The sequence below is a fragment of the Rhinopithecus roxellana genome, chromosome 19 (assembly GCF_007565055.1).
Source record: "Rhinopithecus roxellana isolate Shanxi Qingling chromosome 19, ASM756505v1, whole genome shotgun sequence".
In the NCBI taxonomy this organism is placed as follows: Eukaryota; Metazoa; Chordata; class Mammalia; order Primates; family Cercopithecidae; genus Rhinopithecus; species Rhinopithecus roxellana.
The window spans coordinates 74,855,284-74,866,066 of NC_044567.1; the positions used below are offsets into that span (position 1 = coordinate 74,855,284).

At 46.1% G+C, this 10,783-nt stretch overlaps 1 protein-coding gene across 2 annotated transcripts in view; it reads left to right on the top strand.

Moving 5' to 3' along the window:
• The window catches only part of LOC104668932 (leucine-rich repeat-containing protein 37A3-like), a 43,467-nt gene extending 34,496 nt beyond the window's left edge, over positions 1 to 8,971 (top strand). The window contains exons 10-13 of one of the 2 annotated variants that reach the window (XM_030923046.1): positions 1,530 to 3,343; positions 3,921 to 4,025; positions 6,953 to 7,002; positions 8,710 to 8,971. In XM_030923046.1, coding sequence (XP_030778906.1) covers positions 1,530 to 3,343; positions 3,921 to 4,025; positions 6,953 to 7,002; positions 8,710 to 8,842 — 2,102 coding nt within the window. In that variant the 3' untranslated portion in view covers positions 8,843 to 8,971. Of the gene's footprint in view, positions 1 to 1,529; positions 4,122 to 6,952; positions 7,003 to 8,709 lie in introns of those variants that run through there. The other variant, XM_030923045.1, reaches the window with a different exon arrangement.
• The last annotated feature ends 1,812 nt before the right edge of the window (positions 8,972 to 10,783 follow it).

A 10,783-nucleotide genomic window follows, 5' to 3' on the forward strand; every position in this document is an offset into this window, starting at 1 on the left:
GCCTTGTAGGGCAGATGTAGATCCAGTTTTGGTTTTTTGGTTTTATAGTTTTAGAGTACAAGTGATGCTGTTTTATTTGAAGCCTGAGAGCTTCTGGTTCCATAACCAGAAGTTGCTGCCTGGCTCTTCTAATGGAATGGAGGGCTTTTCCATGCTTAGACCATCCAACGCTGAACTTGCTCTGAATTCAAACCTTTCTCTTCACAGAACAAATGCTCAAGTGCTTTCAGGAGTTTTTCTGTAGATTAGGTTTATTAGCACCAACTTCATGACTTCCAAAATGTGACTGCTTTCATGTCCAGATAGCTTGAATACAGGCATCTACCAGTGATATGGGGTGGATAATTAATAGTGCTTGGCTACACAAAGTCAGTGGTGCTTATTTTTAAAACATTTTTAAAAAACCAATGATTCCCTTCTCCTGAAGAGGTGGGCAGAAAAGCATTGGTAATCTCCTTTTACAGATGAGGAAAAACAAGATCAGAGGTGCTAAGTGCTGTACCTTGTGCCAGGTCTTCTGTCTTCAATGCTGGGTTCTCTCCAAGCCCATGTTTCTCCTTTCTCACAATACTGGCTACTTCCTCTGACCCTCAGTACCACCCAAAATACTTTTAATTCTGGAAAAGAAAGCCAGCTGCACACTGGCATACTTGACCTTCATGCAAACAGAAGCTTTGGATGGTTCCCAATCCAGAATATTAGAGATAAAATGAAATCAAAGTAGGCAACTGATAAAAGTTGCTTTTTCCCTTCTGTGTTATAGGATCTCAAGTAATGTCTATCCAGAAACTGCTGTCATACCATAATTCATTGTACATTCAACAACATAGGCATATAATCTGGCAAATTAAAAAACTCAACCTATACCCCAAATCCCTGCCCAAATTTAAGAACTAGGGTGGACACAGTGTTTTTTCCCATGTCGCATTTTCTGTGATGGGGCTACAGTATGTGGGAGCAAAGAATGGGGTGGGTGAGTGGAGCACATGCCAGGGGAGGATCTATCAGCAATGGGAGGGGCTCTCCACGTTAGCATCTCCACCCTGCTCCTCTCAGAGGACCGCCTTCCATTGCATTCAGCTGTGATGGTAGCAAGAACATGGGCACCCTGAGCGCAAGAAGAGAGGGAGCCTTGTGCTCTCTCTGCCTGTGAGGCAGGACAGCACAGGGTATGTATGGAGCAGTCTGCAGAGAGGCCAGCTCATCAGGGAAGCACTTGTCTTCCACCTTGGGCTTTGACTGAGCATTGGGCAACTGGCCCCTGGGGATCCATGGAATAATCCTAGGCAGAGTTACTATGTGTCACACTATGCAATGTTCCAGGTAGGTGGCCATGTTTTCAACAGATGTCTTTTTCTCCTTTTGTTGTTGCCATTTCGTAGGTTTAGGATTGGGTGTATGTTTCTGCTCTGAATGGCACTTGAATGTTTGCTGACTCCTACTCCGTGTGACTGGGGCGTACAGCTGTGGACTGATGCATGCCGTCCCATCATCTTTCATGATCAAAGCAGTCTCTTCTTTTTTCACAGCTGAAGAAGCATCCATAGGGAATCCAGAAGGAGCGTTCATGAAGGTGTTACAGGCCCGGAAGGAGCACACGAGCACTGAGCTGACTATTGAGCCGGAGGCGCCCTCAGACAGCAGTGGCAGCAACTTGTCAGACTTTGGGAGTGAGCAGCTAGACACCAATGACGAGAGTGAGGTTATCAGTGCACTAAGTTACATCTTGCCTTATTTCTCAGTGGTAAATCTAGATGTGAAATCAACGTTGTTACCGTTCATTAAACAGCTTTCTTCAAATGTACAAGATGGAGACAGGCCCCTGAGTATTTTGAAAAACAATATAAAGAGCCCCTCTCTTCAACCTGCATCCAACGACCCAACTTACGAAATTTATGAAAGTAAATTGAGAAAGCTGTACTTGCTGGAAAATACGTTAGATGCAGAAATACAGAAAAAAATCGATGAAGTTAAAAGGGAAGAAAAAACTGCCATGCTTATGCAGACCAGCTCTCTAGGTAACAAATTTAAACGCCAAATATTTGAAAACAAATTAGAAACTGTCCAACCACAGGAAAACAGCCTGGCAAAGATTCAAAGAATAGGCAACAACCTGCCTAGAGTGAACAGAGTCCTCATGGGCCCAAGGAGCATCCAGAAAAGGCACTTCAAAGAGGTGGGAAAGCCGAGCACCAGGAGGGAGGAGGGTGCACAGGCATTTGTGGAGAACGCTGCCCAAGAAAAAAGGCTCGGGCGCCCCGTCCCAGGGGAGCTGGAACAGCCTCACGTAGAGCAGGGGCGTGAGAAGTCAGTGGGAAACACCGTCTACACCAAGCCTTCGTTCACCCAACAGCTTAACGCAGCAGTCTCCTCCATGCTAAAACCCTTCTCCATGGGCGAGCCTTCTGTCTTCACCCCTGCAAAAGCCCTACCTCAGGTCAGAGACAGATCAAAAGACTTAACCCATGCCATTTTCATTTTAGAAAATGCAAAGGCTAGAGTTAAAAATATGGAGGCTGCCAAACCAATCGTACATTCCAGAAAAAACTACCGCTATCATAAAACTCGCTCCCGCCTGGCCCACAGAACACCCAAGGCCAAAAAGAGTCGAAAGTTCAGAAAGAAAAGTTATCTCGATAGACTGATGCTCGCAAACAGGCCGCCGTTCTCTGCAGCGAAGAGCCTCATAAATTCCCCTTCACAAGGGGCTTTTTCATCATTAGGAGACCGGAGTCCTCAGGAAAATCCTTTTCTGGAAGGATTAGCTCCTTCAGAACGTTTTACAGAAAACACGAATATAAAAGACACAACTGCAAGAAATGCCTTTGAAGAAAACATTTTTATTGAAAACACCATTATGCCAGTAGGCACCATCTCTGAAAACACAAACTACAATCCTCCTCCTGAGGCAGATTCCACTGGGACTGTGTTCAACTTACGGCCATCTGTTAAACAAACCCATCCAACACAATGGGAATACAACAACGTGGGCACTGACCTGTCCTCCGAACCCAAAAGCTTCGATTACCCGTTGCTCTCGTCTGCAGGTGATCAGTTTGAAATTCAGCTAACCGAGCAGCTACGGTCCCTCATCCCCAACAACAATGTGAGAAGGCTCATTTCTCATGTTATCCGGACCTTGAAGATGGACTGCTCTGACACCCGTGTGCAAGTGACCTGTGCCAAGCTCATCTCCAGGACAGGCCTCCTCATGAAGCTTCTCAGCGAGCAGGAGGATGTAAAGGCGTCCAAGGCAGAATGGGATACGGAACAGTGGAAAACTGAGAACTATATCAATGAGAGCACAGAAGCCCAGAGTGAACAAGAGCAGAGGTTGAGTGAGGTGAAGACCACACAGAAATATGAGACCCAGATTTCCCATCATTTAGCGTATGCCAGGAAAGTGCCCACACAGGAGAACCTGGGATGCTCAGGCCACAGCCTGTCTTGGCCATGTAACTTTGGCCATGACTGTGATCTCCCACTTTGCTCATTTAGAGAGTGAAATAGATTAGTACACAAGATGAACTGTAGGTGAGGTGGGGTGGCTCACACCTGTAATCCCAGCACTTTGGGAGGCCGAGGTGGGTGGATCACTTGAGGTCAGGAGTTTGAGACCAGGTTGGCCAACATAGTGAAACCCTGTCTCCACAAAAATAAAAAAATTAGCTGGGGTGATGACACATGCCTGTAGTCCCAGCTACTTGGGAGGCTGAGGTGGGAGGATCACCTGAACCCAGGGAAGTCGAGTCTAGTGAACTGTGTTCGCATCACTGTACAACAGACTAGGTGACAGCGTGAGACTCTGTCTCAAAAAAATAAAAAAAGAACCAGTAAGCTATTCACCTGGAATACTGGGGTTTTGAATAGTTAGTTCTCATTTTTTTTCTTTTATTGTTTCTTTCTTTTTTTTTTTTTAGCTCACAAAAGAAGTTCAGCAATATGGATATAACAACAAACTCATCTTGGCATTATTTGTGACCGAAATACTAACGACTTTCATTGTAATTTTCTGCCTCATTCTGGTAAGGACAACAATTAATTCAGGTTTTCAGAATGCAGTCTTGTCTTTGTGTGGATTCAAAGCCCACAAACTCAAAACCGAAGCTGCTTTCCCACCTTTTGAGACGGAGTCTTGCTCTGTCGCCCAGGCTGGAGTGCAGTGGCCGGATCTCAGCTCACTGCAAGCTCCACCTCCCGGGTTTACGCCATTCTCCTGCCTCAGCCTCCCGTGTAGCTGGGACTACAGGCACCCGCCACCTCGCCCGGCTACTTTTTTTTTGTATTTTTTAGTAGAGACGGGGTTTCACCGTGTTCGCCAGGATGGTCTCAATCTCCTGACCTCGTGATCCACCCGTCTCGGCCTCCCAAAGTGCTGGGATTACAGGCTTGAGCCACCGCGCCCGGCCTATATTCCAGGATTTTAAAGGATCCTCGCTTCCAGGAGGTCTCTGAATTGAAACCAAGTTAATCCCACTAGACTATTTTAAGAAGTTGATATAATAGCAAAATTTCTCCCACCCAAAACGATGTCAACAATTGGATGTACTCACCAAGTCACCCCTTACTCTGCCACTAATTTATTTCCTTGTTGCTGAAATGATGAGAGACGTACAATCTCCAACCTCACGGAGTTGTCATCACCCTGGAGAGGAAGGAGACAGCCAAAAGAGAGAAGTATTGTCTTGTAGACTTATTAGATTCACACAGTGTCATCCTTTTCCAGTGTGTAAGGCATTGTCTAAATAGGTCCAGTTAAAGCACTACAGGGTAGCCATCTTTTTAAAAAGTTGATGGCCACATTTTTAAGTTCACAGGGGAGGGGGAGCATCTCATACTCCAGCCCTCCTGAGCCTAGGCCCTCGGTGAGATGTGTCACCATGTCTTGGACACCATGTGAGACATTCCCCCTTGGATCAGAGATGCTCAACCTGCATCAACATGTGTAAAGCCTACATCTGGCTACTCTGGGGCGAGTCCTGTTCACAGTGCCCATTCCTGGAGCTTGCCTGTTTGCCTTTTGTTCGATTACATGAACCCCAAGAGGCCACTGCTAGCATATTGGAAGAGTGATTTAATAAACTGGCAACCTTGACGCTATGCTACCAATACAACCTTATTTGCCTCATTTACCATTTCCATTATTGTGGCAGCCCTCCATTCCAGCCAGATCAGCCCCTCACCATACCCCAGTCACACCATCCGCATTTCTGCTCTTGTCTGTGCATTTGTCCATCTAAAATGCCCTTATTTCACTCTGCCTGTGGGAATCCTATGAATCTCTCAAAAGCCAACTCAGGTTCATCTTTCTTCTTGACACCTTCCCTGAATATTCCAGCCCTCCTGAGCCTAGTCCCTTTGTGAGATTTGTCACCATTTCTTGGACACCATATGAGAGACTTCAGAGGCTGAAGTGGGAGGATTGCCTGAGCCTGGGAGGTTGAGGATGCAGTGAGCTGTGATCATACCACTGCACTCTAGCCTGGACAACAGCGAGACCCTGTCTCACAAACAGCTGCCACCAAAAACTGTCTTGGGATTTGAATAGGATTACATTAAATTTGTAGATTAATTTGAGAATTGACATCTGTACGACATTCTAGGAACGTGCTATCTCACGTCCTGTATTCATTTCTTGTTAATGTCTTTCAGAAGAGCTTTAGTGTTTCCATATATAGATCTTACACATCTTTTGTAAGATAAAAGATCTTTGTATTTTTGTTTGTAAATACTTCATACATTTGTATTGCCATTGTAAATGGGATCTTTCTTATTGAATTCTCATTACTTCCAGTAAAATCTTAGTTGATTCTCTTAGGCTTCTTTAGCTAACATTTATCATCCAATATGCAAATAATGATAGTTTTGTCTGTTCCTTTCCAATACTTCTACTCTTTCCTTCCTTTCCCCTTTCCTTTTTTTTTCCTTCTTAGGGCCTTGTTGTCACCCTGGCTGGATAGCAATGGTGTGATCTAGCTCACTGTAACCTCAATCTCCTGGGCTTAAGGGATCCTCCTGCCTCAGCTTCCTGAGTGGCTAGGACTACAGGCAGGCAGCTAATTTAAACAATTTGTTTGTAGAGACAAGGTCTTGCTATGTTGCCCAGGCTGGTTTTCCTGCCACTTCAGAGGAAGGACTGAGGTTTTCTTTTTCTCCTACTTTTAAGAGTTTTTATTAGAAATTATCTGTTGAATGTTATCTAAAACAGTCAATAAAATGTATTAAGTGCTAGCTGCCTGCAAGACCCTAAGTTAGATACAGTCAGCCTCTTCATCAGCCATGTCCACATCTTCAGATTCAACTAGATGAGGCTGAATATTTGAAGGAAAAAAAAACAATAAAAATACAAATAGAAAGTACAATATATCTACACATTTTATCAGTGATCACTTAAAGTACATGGGGCCAGGCATGGTGGCTCACACTTATAATCCCAGCACATTGGGAGGCCAACCTGGGCAGCATAGTGAGACTTTGTCTTTACTTAAAAAAAAAAAAAAATAGGTGTGGTGGTATACACCTGTAGTCCCAGCCACTCAAGAGGCTGAGGTGTGCAGATCACTGGAGCCCAGGAGGTTGAGGCTGCAGTGAGCTGTGATTGTGACACTGCACTCCAGCCTGAGCAACAGAGGGCGATCCTGTCTCTAAGTAAATATGGGGGGATGTGTATTGGTTATATGCAAATACTGCACCATTAGATGTAAGGGATCGAGCATCCACAGATTCTGCTACGGTGTCGGGGAGGTATCCTAGAACGAGTCCCCCGCAAGATAGCAAGGATGACTGAACTGTGGAAGAATCAAAGCTCTGTTAAACAGCATACAATTCCTGTCTTCAAACAAGTTATCTCCTCAGGCAGACGAGACTTAAAATGAATAAAAGGAATGAATACAGATTTGCAGATGATGGTTGTTGTGATAGATAATCTTAATTGCGTTTTCTTCCAAAACAGATAAATTGTCATCGAAGGTCACCAAAAGAAGATGAAGAAGGATTTTCAAGGTAAATATTAGTTTGGTGATTTTTTTTTTTCTTTTGAGATGGAGTTTCCCTCTTGTTGCCAGGCTGGAGTGCAGTGGCGCGATCTCAGCTCACCGCAACCTCCACTTCCCAGTTTCAAGCGACTCTCCTGCCTCAGCCTCCTGAGTAGCTGGGATTACAGGCATGCGCCATCACTAGTCTCACGACGTTTTAATTAGAATTTTAGAATTAGAGGAGAGCTTAGAACTCTGCCCTCATTTTTCAGTGAGGAAACTGCCCAAGACAGGACAAATACTTAGTTACCCTAATGCTTAGCCTGGCTCCAGTGAAATTAGCTCCCCAGCCAAAAGCTGAGCCGGATGGAACAAGGACACATCTGTTGTCCCCAGCCCTTTGGGGAGGTGGGGAGGGAAAGGTTTTGGTGCCTGTTCCTGCTGATGGTGGGCATCAGGCCAGGCCAGGGTCTTCTTGGAGGCTCTGGGGAAGGGGTAGGGAAGGCCACCGGGTGTGGGAGTGACGGCACTCGTCTCCTTCAAGGCTGATGGAAGGTAGAATATGTGAGTCCTTCCTCTGAAGTGGCAGGAAACACTACTTTTTCAATTTTCTTTTTTTTTTTTCCTGGATCCTAGAAGTGAGGAAACACTATCTTCTCATCTTACTGGTTTTTGGGCCCCACTCTATTCCTTTTATGCAAACCTCACAGAATTTTAACTAGAAAGGTCAGGCAGGATGGCTCACACCTGTAATCCCAGCACTTTGGGAGGCCGAGGTGGATCACTTGAGGTTAGGAGTTCGAGACCAGCCTCATCAACATGGTGGAACCCCATCTCTACTAATCTCCACTGAAAATACAAAATTAGCTGGGTGTGGTGGCGCAGGCCTATTAGTAATCCCAGCTACTCAGGAGGCTGAGGCAGGAGAATTGCTTGAACCCAGGAGGCGGAGGTTGCAGTGAGCCAAGATCGCACCGTTGCACCCAGCCTGGGGAGCAAGAGCAAAACTGTCTCAAACAAAAAAACAAAAAAAGGAATTTTAACTACAAGAGACCTTAGACAGTATTTCGTCATTTTATGACAGGAAAACTGAGAAAGAGAAAGGGAGAGTGTCTTGCCCCATGGTCACACAATGCACTCTGGCTTTTTCTATTTTATTCAAATTCAAAAAGAACATGTTGTCCTTTAAACTGATTTCACAGCTCACTCACTCACCAGCCACAGTCACCCGTATGAAGACTGTGAGATAGATAACTTGGCTACCTGCACTCAGGCATTTGCTTGAGGTGATCCAACTTATAGAATAAAGTATCTAGAAAGAAAAGAACCACTCCATCTCCCACCCCCCATCAAATGATGCCTGTGAGACTAAGTCCGAAGGGGACTGATATAAAATGCTTCTGCCCAGCATGGCTGTGCAGTTTTGTTGACTGTGCAGGGGCACTTGGCCAAGGGGGTGACTGGGACTGAACATCCTGTCCATGCTCCATGCTGAGCCGCATACAAAGTCCCCCCAGTATATTGTGGGGCCCTTCTGAACAGACATGGAGAGTTTCTGAAAGTCCCACATGCATGGGATTATTTTCAGGACCCCAGGTATGTGGTCTGCGGTGGTTCTTCTCACTGTGATTATGGACTGAGGTACTCATTTAGTCCTAATAAGACCAGAGAAGTACATTGTGAGAGACGTGGGAAATGGCAGCTCACTCACTGTCTTGTGCATGTGTCTCCCCAGGGGCATTTTCAGATTTCTGCCATGTAGGAGATGCTGTTCACCAAGTGAGACTCAGGTACTTTGGAGGATTCATTGCTGTGGCCAGGGAAAGCAGAGGACATGCAAAATTAATACTTCCCTTTCTATCTTCTAGGATGGATCTTTTCCATTCAGACAGCCGCTCTGGCTTAAAGATATGTACAAACCTCTCAGTGCCCCAAGAGTAAATAACCAGGTAGAGAAGCTGCACAGGAAGTCATCTAATGAGGAGGAGATCCTCAGCAGGGACCCTGGGTAAATGAGGGGCCCTCACAGTTCCCAACTAAAATGAGGAGGGGGTGAGAAGGTTAATTGCTCCTTTCAAGAATCAACACCTTGGCATTATTGTTCTTACCCCAGGGACAGCGAAGCCCCAACAGAGATTGGGGAGGAGAGTGAAGCCCAGTCATAGGAGACGAAAGAGTGACCCCAGCCCGCCTCAGGCCTCCTGCAAAAATACATAGCATAAACAACAAAAATACATAGCAAAAACAACAAGGGCCATCAGAAAGAAAAGCAGGACTGAAGCCAGCGGTCCACGCATCCACAGAGGCAGCGGGCAGAAGAAGCACAGGGTCGTCATTCCCTCCCTTGTTTCCCAGTCTTACTAGTCACCCAGACCTGAAAACGTATCCTCAGGGGTGGAGATTTTATAATTAAATACTGTTGTTCTCTTGTTCTGGGTGCCCTCTCCCTTGGTTCATCAAGCAGCAGTCATGTAATACCACATACTTGACCTCCTGCCCACAGGCGAACTCCCACCTCCTGGCCCGTCTCATAGGATCACTGGGTCTGCCTGCACCGTGGGGCCAAGCCCCGTCTTTTTCCCAAGCCCTCAAGCCCACGCATGAATGTTCATCCAGACTTGGTGGGGGGCTTTTCACCCTTACAAGATGGCAAAAGGTTCACTTGGATTTTTAAAAATTTGGTTTTCTTTTTAAAAATCCCAACCCTTGGATAGCAGGGAGTCGCTGGAGGGGTAGGGTCAGGAAGAGTGTGTGAGAGCAGTCATTTCCCAAGACTGCCCTCCGCGGGGCTGTATTTCAGAAAACACACTGGTGGGGCCACCTCTCCATTCACATGTACTGCCCTAGCCTCTCCCCATCCCCCGCTGATGCACATCCATAGCTGCACAGTTCCATAACGGCAGCAGAATGCTGCAGAAGGCGCAAGGATTCCTCCACTCCACCTGCAAAGAAAAAGTCACTAATCACATTTGGTAGGTTAGGGAACATTAAACACATTAGTGAGCAGAAGAAAATCTGAATGAACAGGAATTGGTAATCTACCTAACTGAACACAAATGAACTCAGGCAAACGGCGCTAACTGCAGAACAGCTGCCCCCCACCTTCCCAGGAGCAGTGTGACTGGGAAGCAGCCCCGTGTGCGTGCTGGTCGGGGTTCTAAGCAAAGTGAGCCACCCATCAGTTCCAATGAGTTTGCTGATGCTGGACAAAAGACACCTGTTGTCTTGCCGCCTGCCCCAGTTACCTCCCAAAGTTCCTTACTGAGAATGAAAAGCATCTTTCTCTGTGTAGTGACTTCAGTGGGCCAACAAATATTTGAGTTTAAAGCACAAGACTAAATAGTCATAGGTAGAGCAGCAGCTAGCATTTACAATTTGCTTACTTGATGCTAAACCCTGGGTTAGGCATTTTACAGTCATATCAATTAGCCCAGCAATTCATGGAAGAATAGTTTTAAAATCACCTGACACTTTGGGAGGCCGAGGCGGTCGGATCACAAGGTCAGGAGATGGAGACCATCCTGGCTAACACGGTGAAACCCCGTCTCTACTAAAAATACAAAAAAAACTTAGCCGGGCATGGTGGCGGGAGCCTGTAGTCCCAGCTACTCCGGAGGCTGAGGCAGGAGAATGGCGTGAACCTGGGAGGCAGAGTTTGCAGTGAGACAAGATCACGCCACTACACTCCAGCCTGGGCGACAGAGCGAGACTGTCTCAAAAAAAAAAAAAAAAAAAAATCATCATCTGACAGGCTGGGTGCAGTGGCTCATGCCTGTAACCCCAGCACTTTGGGAGGCTGAGGTAGGTGA